This window comes from Mustela lutreola, chromosome 16 (genome assembly GCF_030435805.1).
Source record: "Mustela lutreola isolate mMusLut2 chromosome 16, mMusLut2.pri, whole genome shotgun sequence".
Lineage (NCBI taxonomy): Eukaryota > Metazoa > Chordata > Mammalia > Carnivora > Mustelidae > Mustela > Mustela lutreola.
The window spans coordinates 27,869,982-27,890,047 of NC_081305.1; the positions used below are offsets into that span (position 1 = coordinate 27,869,982).

The 20,066-nt window shown below is 49.7% G+C and overlaps 1 protein-coding gene across 1 annotated transcript in view; it reads left to right on the top strand.

Moving 5' to 3' along the window:
• The window catches only part of CES1 (carboxylesterase 1), a 30,721-nt gene that overhangs the window by 691 nt on the left and 9,964 nt on the right, over positions 1-20,066 (top strand). Inside the window, exons 2-8 of the mRNA XM_059153706.1 lie at positions 2,643-2,850; positions 6,784-6,928; positions 9,160-9,293; positions 11,330-11,483; positions 13,182-13,286; positions 14,207-14,311; positions 17,291-17,329. Of these exons, the coding sequence (XP_059009689.1) occupies positions 2,643-2,850; positions 6,784-6,928; positions 9,160-9,293; positions 11,330-11,483; positions 13,182-13,286; positions 14,207-14,311; positions 17,291-17,329 (890 nt within the window). The remainder of the gene's footprint in view (positions 1-2,642; positions 2,851-6,783; positions 6,929-9,159; positions 9,294-11,329; positions 11,484-13,181; positions 13,287-14,206; positions 14,312-17,290; positions 17,330-20,066) is intronic.

The following is a 20,066-nucleotide window of genomic DNA, read 5'->3' on the forward strand; positions in this document are numbered from 1 at the left end:
GCCCAGGATATGTTGCTTTGTGCCATTTCGGCTTAGGAAAAGTGTCGTAGGAATGCTCCCCATTCGGATGTCAGGCAGGAGACCTGGACGAACTGTGGACCCAGAGAGTGTAGGTTTGAATCCCAGCCCAGCACTTACTGGCCAGCTGTCCTTAGGCATTGTGCCTAAGGTTTCTGTGCCTTGGGGTCCCCCTCTCGAACATGGGAATGACGGCAGTTGTCATTGGGCTGTTGTAAGGATAAAACAGGTTATTTCTAAAGAGCACCTAGTATGGAAAGTGTAAATAAAGAATTTATAAATGTAGGAGTCGTTTTAAAAGGTAGTAGTAGAAGACTTGGTGTGCGGTGAGGCCAACAGATCAGGAGCCAATGGCCAGGACTTGTTACTCACAGCTCCCGGGAGGAGAACGCATACCCACCACGGTCCTGCACACTGAGGTGATGCTCAAGGTGGGTTAGAAGAGGAGGGAGGAGGGAGGAATTTCGTGCAAGAGCCCTTATTGTGGTTACCTGGGGAAGGAAGAGGTGAGACAGGATATGCAGGCTCAGGACTGGCAAACTAACCAATTTCAGTGAGTTCTAGGGCACGAAGGCTTCTCACAGTTTTTGGATCTCTGGCCCTGGAGTGATTAGGGCAGGATGGTAGTGGCTTGGCCTGGGACGGCCTGGTAAAGAAGGTGATTGGGGTACAGGCTCTGCACACTGGAAGGGAAGTTGATGCCTATCACTGGAATTGGCTAACTCCAAGAGGGCAGTCCCTCCAGGGTCATCAAGGCCCCAGAGGTCAAGCGTCAAGTGTACACAAAATAAAGCCCATGATTACTACAAGAGCGTAGCAAGGGGCCCCAGAATGCATCTATGCCCGTTTACAGGCAGGCAAACGGACTCAGAGAGGGAAATGGACTTGCCCAAGGTCCACTAAAATCATACTCTGGAATCTGTCTGTGGCTTGTGAATGGACAGCCAGGGCTGGGACCCTCAGAACTGGGAAGGCCCAGGCCACATGTGCACTTCACCTTCTTTCTGATGGTGACTTTGTCAGAAACCTGGGACTGAATGTGAGGCCAGAGGAAGAACCAAAGGAGGAGTGGGTTATTCCCTTACTACCGATTACCTGCTGGCAAGGCCATCCCATTTCCCGCTGTAGAAAGTCCACGCTGGCTCTCTCCATTTCCTCAGCTTTCTCATCTATAAAATGGGCATCTTGTGAAGTTGAATTTAAGTGAGCCAGAATGCAAATCTGGCGCATAGTCAGTGCTCAGCATTCAAAGCTTACCTGTGTACGGATGTCATGTAGCATAAACATCACGTGTGTACTTATGTAACACAACAAGTGTGGACTGCTCCTGGAGCCATAACTGCTCTGCCTCTCACCCCGACCACCCGCTTCCTCACCCTGGCCCCTTGGGCTCCTGTCCACTTCGCCTCTCCTGCAGGTTACCATTCCATTTCCTTCTGTAAGACTAAATCTGGATCACCCTTTCTTGTTCCGCCCGCACACTCTGGGGAAGAGGTTGACCTTTTGTCTGTGTCCACAAGGGAGCAGCTGGCGTGATGCCAGGCTAGAAACCATTTCAGATGAGGAACCATACACACAGAGGCTGCCAGGGCAGGATGAGGGAAGACTTGGAGGAGGGCCATGATCGAGAGTCTGAGGGCCCACTTGCACAGCAGGTGGAGCCAGGACTGGGGTGGAAGGGACAGCCCGGGAGGAAGGGACAGCTCAGTGGGGAAGGACCACCAGCCCCACAAGGACGGGACAGGTAGGAACCAGACCCCAGGCTCTCTCCCCTGCCCCGGAAGCCCCTGCTCAGAATCCCATATGAGATGATACATGTCACTCTTGCATACTCTAGGACTGTTGACTGCTATATGTGTACCCCCAAAGAAAGCCCCAGACCCTAGCCTGGTACTGAGGCCCCTCCCAGGCTTGAACCTCTTTCACAATACAGGCTGCTGTCCGCTCCCTGTTGACTCCCTCTGGCTTCTGTGGGCCCTTCACTCTTCCTCAGGCCAGCCTTGCATTTTGCTCCCAGAGCCTAGCCTCTGCTCTGCCTCACACCTTTATCCCCCAACCCCCCGCCTTCTACCTCCTGCTGTCAGCCCCCTCCTCCCTCCCACTGCCAGTCCCAGCTCCAAGGGCACCACCTCCACCATGCCACCAATACGGAGGCCTCCCTGCCTCTTCTGACCCTTGTGGTACTGGTACCTCTCTGGGGACTCCGGCACCTGCCTTCCCACCCAGTAGGGGCAAGTGTGTTTGTAGCTCATGTTCCCTACATGGTTCAGAAATTCTGAGAGGAGGGACAGCCTCTTATTCATGTTCTACACCAGTGTGCAGCTTAGCACCTGAGGCCTACTGGCCAGTTATTTCCAGAAGCTTCTAGGAGTGACAACCAAATGCCTTATTCCCCTCAGCAGCTCTCCTTCTTGCATTTCTTTTTAACTTGATGCTATTATACCTCCATTTCCAATTGGCTCCTCTAGATAGCCCCAAGTAAGGAATGACAGTTAACCTCAAGCTTAACTGAGGTCCTGAGGGTTTAGGTGACTCATTCAAGGTCCCTGTTCAAGGTGGAGACCCACTGGGAGTCCAGGTCAGACCTTTTGGGCTGATGTGTCCTCTTTCCTCTGGATGTCCAGGGGGGCACCCATCCTCGCTGCCTGTGGTGGACACCGTGCAAGGCAAGGTCTTGGGCAAGTACGTCAGCTTAGAAGGATTTGCACAGCCTGTGGCCGTCTTCCTGGGAGTCCCTTTTGCCAGGCCTCCTCTGGGGTCCCTGAGATTTGCTCCGCCACAGCCTGCAGAGCCATGGAACTACGTGAAGAACACCACCGCTTACCCTCCCATGTAAGTTGGCGTCTCTCGGGGGGATGCTGGCCTCAAAGTGATGCAGGAAGCGTCCAGGGCAACTTGCTGAGTGGCTTTGTTCCAAAATTTCCAAGCTGTTGTAAATCTTTTTTTTTTTTTTTAAGATTTTATTTATTTATTTATTTGACAGAGATCACAAGTAGGCAGAGAGGCAGGCAGAGAGAGAGAGGGAGAGGCAGGTTCCCCTCTGAGCAGAGAGCCTGATGCGGGACTCGATCCCAGGACCCTGGGACTATGACCTGAGCTGAAGGCAGAGGCTTTAACCCACTGAGCCACCCAGGCGCCCCATAAATCTTTTAATACCTTCTAGAATAGAGCATTCTAGAGCTCTATTCAACAAACATTTACTGAGCACGTTCTAGGTTTCCTAGGATCCACGAACGATCAGAAAAGTATCCCTACCTTCACGGAGCTTGCATTCTAGCAGGGAGATGGATGACAAAGAAAAAATATGCAAATCAGTCAATAAATTATGCAATACGTTAGACCATGATAAGTGGGAGAAAATTAGAAGTTGACCAAGTGAGGGACGTAGAAGTAACAATTCTCCTGTCTGGACCTTTGCCAAAGCTGGGGAGCGGGGGTAGACCTAGAGTTGTGTAAGTGGGGAGAGCTTTGGGGAGTTGACTCAAAAGTTCTTAGCTCCCAAGTGTGTCAAAGTACCTAGTCATGAGCAGAGCAATGGCTGGTGTGTCCCAATCACCCTGACCAAGTCGGACAAAGTAGCCAATATCTACCTCCTCCAGATACCTCAGAAGCCTACATATATCCATATGACCTTATTCACCTCAGCAAGGCATTCTGGAAATTTCTAAGGTCTTACTCCTTGCTGCCTTCCCTTCTTTTCTTCCTCCTCCCTCCCTTCCTTCCTTCCTTTTGTTTTAAAAAATTGTGTTTGCTCTTTTTATTTCCTGACCGCCAATGTAATACATACATATTGCAGAAAAGGAGGAAGTACGGGTAAGGAAAGATAAGAAAATGAAAATCACATACAATTCCTCCACCGACAGAGAGAACTGCTGTTCATATTTTAGATTCTGTTTTTCCAGTCTTTTATCTGTTGGATATTTTCTTCCTTAAAAATAGAATCCATGAGATTTTGCACTCAATTTCAGTGTGTGGGTCCCCCCCCTCTCAATAACCACCACCAACCAACACAGAGAAAAAAATCTCAACACCAGCTGTGTGTCTTACAATTCAACTAATCCCTACACTGCTCTGCCTGGAGATAGTGTCAGATCCTCCAGGTTAAGGACTCGGCCCCACAAGACACTTTCTGCATCTGATGCCAATTACAAGTTCAAGTTGCTATCTATGCTTGACTTTGGCTATAAGTCAAAGGTTCCTATGACTCCCTCCTTGGGTTCCATTAATTTGCTGAGTCACAGAACTCAGAAAACTGGTTTATTCACTACATCACCAGTTCATTACAAAGGTTATTAGGGCATATGAATCAAGAGCCAGATGAAGAGATCCATGGGGTGAGGTCCTGAATAAAGGAGCTTCTGTCCTGGAGTTGGGGGTCCTGCACAGTGGCCATAAAAGCTTTCTGGTTCACCAACTTGGAAACTCGCAGTATCCTGTCCTGTGGTTTTTTAAGGAGGCTTTGTTATGTAGCCATGATTGATGAAACCAGGGGCATTGGCCACCATTCAACCCCCAGCCCCATCTTGCTCCCCAGAGGTCAGGGAGGCAGAACTGAAAGTTTACTGGACGGTTCATGTGACAACCAGCCCCTAGCCTTAAGTGTGATCAAAAGTCACCTTATTAACATAATAAAGATATCTTTATTGTTTCCTTCACATAGGAAATTCCACGGATTTTAGGGATCCTGTGGCTGAAATGGAATGGAGGCCGAATATGTATTTATTATAAATCACAGTATCACATCATACAGATAGTTTGGATGCCTGCTTTGCTCATTTGTAAATCTAGCAGGAATATTATTCTATGTCATTAGATATCACAGCTGGACTTGTAATGGCTGTATTACATTGAGTCTTGGTTTATAATTTATTTACCCCATCTCTTATTTGGGTTCATTAAGTTCTTGATGTTTTTGATAGTACAGATACACTTTGATGAATATCCTGTAGTTAAATATTTATGTATGCCCATGAATATTTTGGGGCAAGTTTGAAGAAATGCCATGAATATGCACCTTCTGTTTACATTTCCCTCCAGAAATGTTCCAGCGACACTCCTTCCATTGATATCTGAAAACCTTCACTCCCCAGATCTTTGGCAATGCTTGGGGTTATTAAAAAATGCTTTTTGGGGGCACCTGAGTGGCTCGGTGGGTTAAGCCTCTGCTTTCAGCTCAGGTCATGGTTTCAGGGTCCTGGGATCAAGCCCTACATCAGGCTCTCTGCTTAGTGGGGAGCCTGCTTTCCGCTCTCTCGGCCTGCCTCTCTGCCTACTTGTGATCTCTCTCTCCCTGTCAAATAAATAGATGAAATCTTTAAAAAAAAAAAAATGCTTTTTGGCTATTGGATAGGCAAAACAATAATAATTATCATTATAATTGTCTGTAATTTTGCTATTTATTCCGCATTTATTTAAACACTAGTGACCTTTACTCTTTTCCCCTTTCTTGACATTTGATTTTCTTCTTTTAAGACTGTTAGGCTCCTTGCCCTGGTGATCAGGGGAAAGTTCCCTTAGGATGGAAATTAAGGAGTCATTACTGGAGACTCTGATTCTGCCACTTGCCAGCAGAGTGACTCAGTGACCTCATTTACAAACTGGGGGCAGTGATACCTGCATTCTGGTACCTTGAGATCCAGAAATGTTCCTTATAGTGTCCTTAGAAATATCATGCACTACATAGTATAGATCTTTCTGGCTGTGTGACCTTGGGTAGGTTCTCTAACCTCTCGGTACCTTAGTAAAAATGGGGATAATTATAGATTCTATATTAGGGAGCGTGCCATGTGATGATTAAGTAAGTTAGTACATAGAGTACCTGGCATGTTGGGAGGTTCATAAATCTTACCAATTTTTTTAAAATTATTATTTATTTATTTGATAGAGATCACAAGTAGGCAGAGAAGAAGGCAGAGAGAGGAAGGGAAACAGGCTCCCCGCTGAGCAAAGAGCCCGACTCGGGGCTTGATCCCAGGACCCCGGGATCATGACCCAAGCAGAAGGCAGAGGCCTTAACCCCCTGAGCCACCCAGGCGCCCCAACCTTACCAGTTTTAATCTGTGTCGGGTCTTTAAGGTCTGTTATTGGGAAAACCAATAGTGTTTGCCTGGGATGGGTAGATTCTTAGCATGTCAGGACTATATGACCCTTATAAAAATCACTTCCCTCACACTGACCTGGCAGATTCAAACCAAATCAGGCAGGGAATTCACCCAAGGTCACCCAGAAGATTAGCGAGTGTGATAGGACTAGAACACAATTCTCCTGATACTGCCCAACAAAATATTTCATCCCTGACCTTTTGTAGTGCCTAAATGTCTGTCGTTTGAGTGACTTCCCAGGGATTATGGAAGTCTGCCATGGACTAGAATATGCTGACCTGGTGGAGGACACATTTGCCTGGAACAGAGAGCTCGCATGTATCCAGGGTATGCAGGAGATAGGCCTCGCCCAGGTGGTTAGCTTATGGGCGGTCTCCTATCCTTGACCCAGGGCATCTCAAAGGCTCAGGGAAGGGGACAGGTACCAAGCCTTCTTACTATCTAGACACAGCCGTGGGAGACCTTAGTGAGCCTCAGGGTTCCCCCCCTCCAAACCCCACCTATGCACCTAAAAAACCTCTTAACCATCCCAGTATCTCCAGCCTGGTAGGAACAACTCTATTTATCAGCCTGAGCCTGCCAGTCCAAGGCCCAGGGCACCCCAGGAGGCATCTTGCTCAGCTCTGAGCCAAACTCAGAACTTCTTCTTTGCTCCCCTCCCCAGGTGCTCCCAGGATGCAATGGGGGGGCAGGTGCTCTCAGAGCTCTTTACCAACAGAAAGGAGAATATTGCTCTCAAGTTTTCTGAAGACTGCCTTTATCTAAATATTTACACTCCCGCTGACTTGACAAAGAAAAGCCGACTGCCGGTAAGTAGAAGGTTCTAGCACTGAGAGTCTTCTGGTGTAGACTAGAAGGGGGTGAAGACAGCTTGGGTGGGGCGTCATTTCAGAGACCTCAGTGCTTCCTGTTCCCACCACAGCCAGACCTTAGGACTACAAGAAACACAAGCTTTCCATACCTCAGTTTCCCCTAGGGACGGACCTCCGGGGGAATTTGCTGTACCACGGTCATGCCCATTGTAATTTTTCCAAATCGTTTCTTGTTAATAGGAGGACCAAAATGGTGACTTTAGAGATAAGTCATCCTTCCTTTACAGGTAGAGAGACTGAGGCCCAGAAAGGGGGAAGTGAGATCCCACAGTGGGATTGGCAGGACCAGGGCCGAGGTCTTCTGAATTTCAGACCAGTGCCCTTTGACACAGACCAGGAGGCGAGGCCTTTCCTCAGCACAGTAAGATGCTTCTCTCACAAGCTTCAGGGTCGCCTGAGAGATGTTAGGGGCAGAGCCTGGGGCAATCCGAGAAGTTCATTCTTTTGCCTCCGGCCAAATACTTGGGAATTTATCGTAGCTAATTTCCTTCCCTAATTGTCTTTGGCACGACTGATGACCCCATGAGTCAGCATTTCTAGAATAAAGGAAGCCCAGAGATGGGGCAAATTCTAGACTCAAGCTGGGGCTTGGAGATGTCCAGGAAAAGGAGGTGATCCCCGGGGTGGAGAGGTGGGGGGGATGTTTGCACCCAGCCATCTCCTGGCAGGATGCCCAGGAGTGGGGGAGGGCATCTGTGAATCTGTGAGCATTCAGTCCTCTGTTCTCACGTTCTTCTGTTACATACTCCCTGCCTCTGTGTGCAGAGCTGTACTTGGGGGTCAAGGCAAAGGAGGGACTTAAAAAAACCACCACAAAACAAAACAAGAACAAAATCCACAAAAAAAACAACAAAAAAAACCCATCATCAGATACCCTTGGCTTTGGAGGGCCCTACCATCTGGGATGCTTTCTTCAGGAAGTCACTGCTGACCAACGCTCATCTCAGCCTTCACTCAGATGACTGCTAACTCGGTCCTTCCACCCAGACAGAGGCAGGGACCAGAGGCGGAGGAGGAACAAGGCGAGAACCTCTCCATATGTCACAGGCTCTGGATCTACAGAGTCGGCTGGGCTTACATCCCGGTTCTGCCTTTTACCAGCAGAGGGGCCTGGCTCTGTTTCCAGAATGGGGCTAATCACGCATGAGTACCAGTGATGCTCATCGGGCTTTGTCTCAGTGGCTGGCGAGGGCACAAAGCAAGTACTCCCGAGGCATTAGTTAGAGTCAAAGGGAAGATCTTACTCCTCTCCTAACAGCAGTTCCATTGCACCCTGGCCAATGGCTGCAGTGGGCTGAGTGCCTCAGTGGGTGGACTCCAGAAACAGACCGCATGGATTCAAGTCCTGCTTCCGCGGCTTATTAAGCTGCGTGGCCTCAGGCAGGTTTCTTGTCTGTTAACGGGGCCGTATTAGTCCCTATGGCGTGGAATGCTACTTGGCACATAGTTTGTGTTACAAATTCCTTTTTTTTAAATGAATAAAATGATTACAACATAATTATTTTAGCTGCTCTTCCCTCCTGGCTACATGAGCTCTTACAATGCCAGAGCCAAGCGTGATGAATTCCTATATCTACCCTCGTCCTCGATTCTAAACACTGTCCTTGGCATAGAGTAGGTCTCAGATCCTATTAGTGAGATGACTGAAGACTTATTGGAGGAGGTGGCTTTTAGGCTGGGCTTTGGAGGACGGGTGGGATTTGGGGGTGCAGAGGAGGCAGAAAGGACGGCATGTTCAAAAGCGATCCCACGGGGGGCACGTGTGCTTCTCAAGACAGTCCCTGTGGCAGGCGAGCAGTTCAATTCACCATACAAGGTATCACTAAGATGAAGCCGAAACACGGGGCTTTGGCAGCGGAGGAGGCTGGGCTGCGGGACGGGCTCAGGCATGAGGGGGATGGGTGTGTTGGGGAGAAGATGGCACTCTTAGCCGTGACTGTTTCCATGATGAAGTTCTGAAGCATGAGCTGGAGCAGTGGCCTGGGCCCCAGTTGGGAGGAGCGGGGAGAAGAGCAAATGCCTGTTCTAACTTTGCTGGGGACAGGTCACTTCTGGTAATGGCCTCCTTGAGCCACGGCCAAGAGGTCGGCGACCAAACCAGACAACCTCTTGAGGTCCTGCCCAGCGCTGCTTCCCCTCACCAGTACGGTTGCTTCCTTCTTGCCCAGGTGATGGTGTGGATCCACGGAGGGGGTCTGGTGGTGGGCGGAGCATCAACCTATGATGGGCTGGCCCTCTCTGCCCATGAAAACGTGGTGGTGGTGGTCATTCAGTACCGCCTGGGCATCTGGGGATTCTTCAGGTAAGATTCTGCACAGTCCTCACTGCACCTTGCCCCACCCCCCCCCCCAACCAAAGTGAGGGTGCTAGGTATTCAGCTCTGGCCAGGTCAGCCCTCAAAGGGATCTTTGCCAGGTTCCCTAGGAAAGCACCCAAGCCCTTTCCTCACTGGGCTCTACTTATCTTCTCCATCCCCAGCTGCATTGGGCCATTTGCTTCGGAGCTTTTGCAGGTCCTCTTCCTTCTACCTGGAATGCCCATTCTACCTGACGAACTCCTATGCATTCTGCAAGGCCCAACCCAAATGTCACCCCCTCTGAAATGCCCCCTCTTCTTCACTTGTGCTGTTCCAGCACATCACACACCTTTGTGGAGACAGCCTATAGCAGCACTTAGAGACTTACGCATCCGACATGGCAGGAAGGGAAGGAAAGAGCACACTCGGGGCAGGTGTTTGGTGCGTTTTTCTGGGTAAAGGAACTGGGTGTCTGGAGCTGAAGACTGTCCAGTGGACAGCCCTCCTGGGCACCAGCCGCAGTGCCCCCTGACCCTGAGATGGCTGCTGGGCTGGATTGGGGGAGGGGGTGGACTTCTCACAAGAAAGAGCCCCTCCCCTCCGGCCCCGGGCTAGAGGAGGATTATCCCAAGCAAGTCCTGTCCTAGGGTGTGGTGACTTAGTGGAGACATCTCTTCTCTCCCACCGCAATCCATCTCTCTGCTCCCCATTAAGGTCAAAATGCTATATGGGTGCTTCCTGTGGCTCCTGCTCCCAGTTTGTCCTCTGCCCAGTGTCCCAACAGCTTTTGGGCCAACCTTGGGAGCAGCTGCACACCATTCCTCACGCGTGGTCCTCTGGCCTCTGTGTGCATCTCTTTCTCCACCTCCACGGGTTCCTTGGGTGACCTCAGGAGCCACATTCCAAGCTCCCTATTTCAGCCCCTGATTCGCCTTTGAAACCCAGAGGTACCTCATTAACTACCACCTTGTACCTGTTGCTACCTCAACTGAACGTCTGAAGGGTACCTCACCCTCCAGGGGGACAGATTTAACCTTTGACTCCCACTGCTCCTTCCCCAACTTTCCTACTTTGCCAACAGCGCCTCCTGCTGGCTGCTGGCAGGCCCCTCGCGCCTGCTTCCAACTGCTCTGGATAGACTTGTGGTCAGCCTTGACTTCTTTTTCTCACCTGGTCACATCAGGGTCAGCAAATCCTCTTGGTTCCACCTTTAAAATATATTCAGAATCCAACCACTTCTCACCTCCTCCCTTATGCCCCCCTAATCAAAGCCCTCTGTGCCTCTCTCCCAGATGATTGTAAAAACCACCTACTTTTATAATCTGCTAATTTGATGCTGGGTCTCATCTACACAGCAGCCAGAATGACCACTTAAGACATAAAATGAATTTTGTCATAGGCCGTGAAATGACTTCCCACCTTACTAGCAATGACATCAAAGTTCTTACCAAGGCCCACAGAGTCCTTTAGCTGCTGTACTACACTCACTTTTGTCCACTGGACCACAGGACCTTTGCACTGGCTGTTTCTTCAGCCTGGAATTCCCTTCTTTGGATATTTGCAAGGCTCATGTGCTTGTTCATTCAGGTCTCTATTCAAATACTACCACCTCCAAGAAGCCTTTCTTGGTCTTGTGATCTGAAATAGGACCCTAGTCTTTTCCCTTACCTGATTTTATTTTTCCTGGAAGTACTTTCACTACCTGATATTATTTTCTGTATTTATCCATTTGTTTGTAATCTGTAGTGTGAACCTCTGTATAGTCAGAGATTTGGCATGTTTAGTTCTCAGATGTGCTCCTCGCTCTTAGAACAGTGTTTTGCACAAAGTAGATGCTCAGTAAATAGATGCCAATTGAGTAAATGTAGAACCCTACAACAGAACAATGCCACCAGAATGGAAGACAGAAGAAGACCCTTGTGTTAGGGCTATAGAAGGCTGGTCTTTTTCTAGAAGGCTCACCTAGAGTCCCCCAGCCCCATCTGTGGTCCTGACAGCCCTGCCATGTGGTCTATGCTCCCACCCCTTCCCCATTCCTACAGCACAGGGGACGAACACAGCCGAGGAAACTGGGGTCACTTGGACCAGTTGGCTGCACTTCGCTGGGTCCAGGAGAACATTGCCAACTTTGGAGGGAATCCAGGTTCTGTAACCATATTTGGAGAGTCAGCAGGAGGTGAAAGCGTCTCTGTTCTTGTAAGTATTCCTGCCCTGATATATCTGCTGATGGGACCCCTTGGAGCCTTTGGACCAGTTGGCAGCTTGATTTACAAGACCTGGACTCAGGGCTGACCCGGTCTGCACAGCATCAGTTGGTGGAGAGCTAATGGCGGAGCTCTCCTTGGCCCCCAGGAAGCTCAGATCCCAGGGTAGCATCCTAGGGCCTTGAGAATCTCCAGCCACAGCTCCAGCAATGACACACCTCCTCTACCATGGTTGAGTGCATGCTCTCTCGCTCGCACTCGCTCTCTCTCCTTCCCATCGTTTTAGCATTAGAACTCGCTTCACTTCTCCTAGCGAGTAGGGTGGGTATAGATTATGAGAAAGAGTTGGACAAAGGGTCATTGTTCAGCTGGAAGCCAGATCTGCAAGTCAAGGGACATCGGCACCAAGAACAGGTCAGGGGCCTCCTGTGAGGACAGCTGCCTCTGGGACTGAGATGTGGGGCTGGGCTGGGAGGGACAGGGAGGCCTGGGACAGCAGTGGTGCTGTGAGCACCTGGGGCTCCTGGGGGCCTGGTGTGGGGAGTGCGGCTGGGGGAGCCACTGAGGGCAGCAGAGATGGGAATGAGATGAGGAAGTGCTGGAAGCCAGAAGCTCTCCAGCTCCCTCACTTTTGAGCAGACGGTCAGTACTATTACTGCTTTTAACGTATGTATTGGTTTCCATGTCCAATACTCAGAGGAAAAAGTTTTGATAGTTTATCAAGTGGAGAAAAAGGAAAAGTTCAGATAAGCCCAAAGATGAAAAGAGTCCTCCATAGTCCCATTACCCAGGGAAGCTCACCACAGACATTTTGAGACTTATTTTTCTAGTGTTTTCCCCATGACTCACTTCTGTCTCTTTATCCATCTGTCATCTGTTTTGAGATTTTTTAAAAAATGATTTTATTTATTTGAGAGAGGGAGAGAGTCAGAGAGAGATTGACAGTGGGGTGAGGAGCAGAGGGAGAAGCAGACTCCACGCTGAGTGGGGAGCCCAATGTGAGACTCCATCCCCGGACTCTGGGCTCATGACCTGAGCCGAAAGCAGACGCTTTAATGACTGAGCCCCCCAGGCGCCCCACCTGTCTTAAGATTTTTTTAAAAACCTTTCTTAGTATATCCTATAACAGAAATATTTACCTAAACATTACTCTTCCATTACTATCATTTTGTTGTAGATTCTGTGGTATTCCGTGGTAGAGATCTGCATGGTATTCCACAGTAAAAATGAAAATCCTTCATTTCCTCAATCTTGTAATATTGGAACCTTGGGTTATTTCCAATTATATTATAAACATTATGAGCATTCTTGGAAATCATCATTCATCTCCATGATCACTCTTAGGATAAATCCTGAATAGTAGAGATGGGGAATCAGAACTGTGTCTTTAAAGGGCGGCTGACAGTTGCCGCCCTGTCTCGAGACCTCTGATTGTCACAGTGGGCACACGTGCCACGCTTCCCGTGCTTCCCTCACTCTGTGCTGCTGGTGCCCTCCAGCTCAGCTTCTCTTGGAGGAGCCGGGCCCTAGCGTCAGCCTGGGAATAGGGTGAGGCCCTGGTGAGGATCTGCCACATTCCCTGGGTGCCCGGGTCTCCAGGGGGACAGTCCAGGCTAGAGTTAAGGATGAGATGATTCTTGAAACCCCTCCCCATGAGCATAAACTCTCTTCCTGTCCACTGTCCTGCCAGGTGCTGTCTCCCCTGGCCAAGAACCTTTTCCACCGGGCCATCTCGGAGAGCGGCGTGGCCCTCACGGCTGCCCTGGTTAGGAAAGACATGAAGGAAACAGCTCAGGTAGGTCTCACGCAGGACCACTGCCACACCCTTGGCTCTGCTGTTCTGGAATCTTCAGGGGTCTTTCTTGCCATGGGATCCGGCAGGCATCCTCAAGGAATCATGGAAGTGACAGCAGTGGAGTGGAAGGGGAAGGAGACACCTCAGCCAGTCTCCCAGTTTTACCAGAGCTGGGACTTGAACACGTGACTCTGGACTGCCAGTGCAGTGCACTGTCCCCTGAGCATTCTACCCAAAGTGCAACCGGGGGCAGGGTGGTGGGTGGGGGGCACCAGGCCACATAGTGGGCAGCAGGCTGTCACCGTGACTGGTCTCTCTCAGGGTCTGAGTTCTGGTTAACCCACTTACAGTATGTGGGCCTGCAGTGGCCCCCCACTTAAGTGCCTCATGGCTGGGGTTGGTTCCGGGAATTCATTCATTCATCACGTAATTTTGATAAAGCCAGACATCTAGTATCCTCATGAAGTTTCCATTCCATTGGAGGAGACAAATTAATCATTTCATAATCACACAGATTATAAAATCTCAAGTGACAAGAGCAATAAAGCAGAGATATCTGATACCGTAAGGGAATCCAAAAGGAGCACTTAATCTTAATGTGAGCAGGAGGTTATCGTGGAAGGCTTCCTGAAAGGAAATGTGCAAACAGGCAGTGTGTTCTGGATTCTGTGCTCTTAAACCCCACCCCACTCTCCCTCCCTTTTCACTCTCAGCTCTGAGATCATTTTGTCCATTTTACGGAGATACAGTCACAGAGACAGACCTTGTTTAATTTGGCATGCCTGGGACGTAGGACTCCCACCTGCTGGTCTAGAGTATGTTCTGCTCCCCTCTGCTGCCCTTAGAAGTGAAGGTTAGGGTATTGATTGGAGGGAAGGGGCGTGGCTCTTGAGTTCTGCTCTTGCTTGTGATCTCTACAGCAAATTGCTGTCTTTGCTGGGTGTAAAGCCACCACCTCGGCTGTCCTTGTTCACTGCTTGCGCCAGAAGACAGAAGATGAGCTCTTGGAGACGTCGCTGAAGTTGGTAGGCATATCCACTCTCGTGACCACACAAGCCCCCCACCCTCTGCACTTGGGCCCAGGCTCCATTATTTGGCTGTCCCTTTGCCCCTGCCCTAGAAAACTGTCTGGGACAGTGTTTCTGACCCCCGGGGAACAGTGTCAGCCTTTGGATCTGAATAGGAATTTCTTTTTCTTTTTTTTTATATGAAGTATCACAAACATTTGTGAAGTTGTGAAACAACACAATGAACAAATCGTATAATAATCTCTCACCTCAACTGAAACTTACTATTTTCCCATTCTTGTTTCCAAATGTATGTTAAAGAAATTAAGTATTACATAGTCCCAGAGGTACATACTATTCTGAATTTTGAGGATAGGATATTAAGAACAAAGATTCTAAGGAAGATTGTCATAATATATCTTGCTTAATTTAGAAACTACCTCAGTGATAACCCAGTGGTGGTCCATTTATCTAACTTTTTCTGAGACGGCCTCAGTTGTGGTTCTAGAATAACTATACATGCACCCACCCAGCCAGCCAGTCAGCCATCAATCCACTCATCATCTTATTATCCATCTGTTCATCTGCCAGTCTATCCAGTTTATCAGTATTCTTTAATCAGTTTAATATCCATCCATCCATCCATCCATAACTTTTATTCAGCCATAACTTCCATTCATTTCCATCATCTGGGTGTCATCCAACCACCATATATCTTCACCCCATTATTCAACTGTCCAGAATCAATGATCCATCCATCACCCGGTCAGCTAGTTATTATTCATCTGTCTACCAGTCCATCCAGTTCATTCACACTCTGTGTATTGACCAACTCCATCCATCATCTAGCCATCCATCCACTCATCCATCCATCCATCCATCCATCCATCTATCCTTCCATCCATCCATCCATCCATCCTTCCATTCATCCATCCATCCATCCATTCTTCCTTCCATCCATCCATCCCTCCATCCATCCCTCCATCCTTCCATCCATCCATCCATCCCTCCCTTCCTCCATCCATCCATCCATCCATCCATTCTTCCATCCATCCATCCATCCATCCATCCATCCATCCCTTCCTCCATCCATCCATCCATCCATTCTTCCATCCATCCATCCATCCATCCATCCATTCTTCCATCCCTCATCCATCCATCCCTCCATCCATCCCCTCATCCTTCCATCCATCCATCCATCCATTCTTCCTTCCATCCATCCATCCATCCCTCATCCATCCATCCCTCCATCCATCCCTCCATCCTTCCATTCATCCATCCATTCCTCCCTTCCTCCATTCATCCATCCATCCATTCTTCCTTCCATTCATCCATCCATCCCTCATCTATCCATCCCTCCATCCATCCATCCATCCATCCCTCCCTTCCTCCATTCATCCATCCCTCCATCCACCCACCCAGTCACCCATCCATCCAACCCTCTCTCCATCCCTCCCTCATCCCTCCACCCATCCACCCAGTCACCCATCCATCCAACCCTCTATCCATCCTCCATCCCTCCCTCCATCCCTCCATCCATCCTGACATTAATCAGATGTAATTTCTGTGGACAAGGAAATATTCAAGGAAGAATGCACTCACAGACTTCGTGGACTAAGGGTGGTGGGAGTATAGAGAGAGGAAATTCCCATAACAGTCAGCAGGGGTGCTTCCTAGAGGAGGCGACATTTGAGGACTGATGGATGGTTACGACAGTGTGTCATCACAAGAACACCCAGAGAATACAGCAGGAAGGCCCAATGGGAATTTTTCCTTCTGTGGGGAAAGGGTGTGACTGTGAGTTCAGACATATCCTGAGCCCCTGGACACTCTGTCGGGGCCCTCAGCTCCTGGAGAGACTCCTGGACCCTGAGGCCAGGCCTCTGGCATTAGTCTCTGCTCTGTTTCCTGGTTGGATTCCAATGTGGACTTGGGCTTGGATCTTGTTTTCTTGGGCTCAAATAAGGTGAGTAGTGCATGTAAAGAATGAAAATACAACCACATCTGATTCCTTGAAAGAGGCAGGTTTATTTAATCAATTCTCCATTGGTTTAAGAGGACCAGCTTAGAAGAGTTGGTGATATTGACGAAAGCCAGAGGACTTAGGGCCATAACCCATAACAAGGAGTGCCCGACTGATCCCTGGATGCATACCGGCCAGACCTAGTAGCTACAGTGCAATGTTACAATCAGTGCACTCTTCAGCCGATATATAAGAGAACCATGGGACTGGGTGAGTTTCAGTGATCTTGTGTAAGTCAGGACTTACTGATGCAGGATGAGGAAACTCATCTCAAACTACCTTGAGTGCAAAAAGAAATGTAACAAAATCTTTAGGTAACTAACTGAAAACAAAACTGTGGTTCAGGAGAATATGGTTTTAGGTATGGCTGGATCCAGGTGCACATATGCTATTATTAAGAATGTATCTACTCCATCCCTCGGCTTTTTTTTTTTCCTCTCAGTGTTGGCTTCACTCTTGGGCAAATTTTTTCCTGAGGGAGGGTAAAGTCAGTGACAGCATCTAGACTTACCTCCTATCTGTTTAGACACTGTTCACAATAATTCCAGCACAAATTTTGGGGTAAAGTCTATTGGATTCATGTGGGTGTATGCCAATACCTGAACTAAATCCCTGTGGTCAGGGAGATGGGGCACCACAGGTCACATATAGATGCCTGGATTTGTGAGTGAGACTGGGGAAAAGGGAAGTGCCCCAAAGGGTGACTAGTGTCACCCAGGGGGACAAGAAGGGGAAGCGGATGGAGGGCAGCACAGGCAGGAACAGCAGACAGATGGCTTCTCCAGCAACCCCGCCCCTGTCCCAGACCTCCACCTGTGCCCCAGCCCAGGGGAGCCAGTATCCTGCCCACTTCCTCTTGGCCCAGCCAGGGTGGCACCGAGAGGGAGAACCTGACACCTTTGGCACTCCGCTCACAAAGACTGGCTTTCGTCCCTGGAAGCCTTCTCACATATACTCTCCCTTTGTCTTCACAGAAATTTTTTGCCCTTGATATGTTTGGAGACCCCAGAGAGGTAAGGACATTGGGTTTCTTGATTACAGGTTTTAAGTCTTGACACATTTATGCTCCAGTTAAATAGGAATGAAAAAAAAATCTTCTGTTGCGCTCATGATGACTCCTTGTGTTTACTATACTGAGGCCCAGAGAGGGCTGGCGACTTGCTGGGATAACACAGCCAGGGTGACCAGATGTGAGACTGGAATGGATTCTCTTGACTCAGCCCAGGGCTTCCAGTTATCAACTCTATGTCCCTTGGGTCCAGCCTACACCCTACTTCTTATTTACATTTCCCATTCCCAAAAAAGTCCCTCGGGAAAGGACTGGACTAGAAACTTCCACTATGGGGTGGTGGTGATAGCTGATGAGGAGTTTCTTCAGGAACCTTCCCTGAGGAGCCTAGGACTTTCCCGGGAGACTGCAGGGTTGACGAGCTGTGCAAGCTACATGATTTGGAGGGCCCTCTGGAAAGAGCTGAGAATCTCAGTCCTGAGGACACCACCCCCCTGCAGCCACACCCAGAACCCCAGGAGCCTCCCTATCTCCTTTCTCCTCCTCTCGTGCCTTCCAACACCTTGACAGATTCCGAGACGTTATCTCTGCCACACCTCACAGTTCTGTGCTCTCTGCTCTGTCCTGGGGATACTGGCATCTACCTTAAAGGGTGTCATGACAATTCACCGAGATTCATTCAGCAAAGATTTCATTAGCACCTACTGTGTGGGGACCTGATTCAGAAGCTGGGGAAATAGCAATAAAATAGGCAAAAACAAAGATAACGCCCTGCCCTCTCGGAGTGAAAGGAGGGTACAGTGACAAACGAGATATGTCGTGTGTTTGGTGATGGTCCTCGATGCGGAGAAAGAGAAAGGAATGGGGATGGGGTTTGCAGTGGTTTGGATTTGCATAGTGAGATCAGGAAGTGGCTCAAACAAGAAGGTGACACTGGGACCACGTTCTGGAGGTAGGGGGGAAGGCAGCTGTCAGGAAAACTAGAGGAAGAGTGTTCCAGGTAGAGGGAACAGCAGTTGCAAAAGTCCTGTGGCAGGAGGTCATTGTGGGTGGTGTGGAAGGAGTTGGGGGAGGGAACAGGCCTGGGAATGAAAAGGAAAGAGAGGTATGGGTGGTCCCTTTAAAGGACTCAGAGTTTGATTTCAAGTGAGATGGGGAGTCTTGGGAGGGTTTTGAACAGAGGAGGGAGTTGACCGTGGGTTTACAAAAGGGCTTTTGATTGCTGCTCGAGATTGAAGGTAGGGAAGAGTGGGGTAGGCCCAGGGAGACCAGCTGTGAGGCCCCTGAGCTGTGGCAGATGGGCCGGGGCAGCCTATGCTGGGCGCATAGCAGGGGGGATGGGGAGATGGGGCCAGAATCTGGGTAATTTCGAAGTCATGGCTGGGGGAGTTTGCTAATGGACAGGATGAGGGGCGGAAGAGAAACGGAAGGATGGAGCATGGCCCCCGGGGTTTTGATTTCAGCCTGGTGGTGCCTGAGGTCCGCCCCCCAGGGTAGCCCCTCGTGAGCACCGTGGAAGGCAGCTGTGGTGTTGCTCTGCATCTCACGAGGGCCAGTCAGCCCCACTGGGTCATCTCGGGGCCTGTGGTCTCGCTTCTGCACTTGGACTCTCTTCTCCTTCCCATCCTTGCCTCATGATGCTGCCAGACTGGACCCTTGTAAGCATAGGTCAGGGCACGTCACCTCCTCGAAAGGCTGGTCTTCCTTACAAGACCAGTGCCCTCGCCCCCAGAGCCCAGCTGCGCGGCTGCTGTGTGCCGGGCATCGTGCAGAAAATGTCCTGCACTGCCTGATCCCCCTAGGCCACGCCTAGACTGGAGGAGGCTTCGAGTCAAATTCACTTGATAGAGCTTTTCCTGTGGCCACCAGAAATGGCCCGTCATTCATTGACCCTTGCAGAGTGGACGCAAGTCCCTGAAGCCACAGGGGCTCCAAGCCTGGGTGTCGTAGGGTTCTACCTGCCATCTGGTGGTGGGAAATAAGGCTCATGGTGTGTGGAGCTGGGAACATGGCTCGTGGAGCTGGTGTCTAAGTGAGGGCTGGGCAGCACTGCCCACGGGTCCTATCTGATGTGCACAGGGCGACCTCCGGGGCCCAGGTACTAAGCTGAGCGTTCTCTGTGGGTCCAGGCTCTTCATCCCCACAACAACCCACCTTACAGAGGATGAAACTGAAGCACAGACAGGTGAAATAAGGTCCCAAGTTACCAGCTAGTCGGTGTCAGAGCCAGGATTCGAGTCCAGACAGGCGGCTCCCAAACCCATGCTCTTAATAACTACGCGAGTGACCCAGAACGCAGTGTAACCACACCCAGAGCCTGTGTCCCAGACGCTGTCACAGGAGTCAGGTGCCACTGACTCTGGCCCCATGTGAGTGATTTTCATCGAATTTCACCAAAATGAGGACTTTTGCAGCGTAAGGCGAGACTATCCCTGATGCTTTTATTCATGAGTGATGGGGAACTCACTACCTCCTCGATGCGAACTGTTGTTAATCAGTAGCAGGTTATGTTTAAAGATTTTATTTATTTATTTATTTATCTTAGAGATAGAAAGAGAGAGAGCAAGGACGGGGAGGAGCAGAGGGAGAAGGACAAGCGGATTCCATGCTGACTGTGGAGCCTGGCTTTGGGGCTCAATCCCAGGACCCAATTGGCTTGAGCTGAAATAGAGAGTCAGACGCTTAACCCGCTGAGCCACCCAGGTGCGCCCAGTAGCAGCTTCTGTTTAAATAGAGATGAC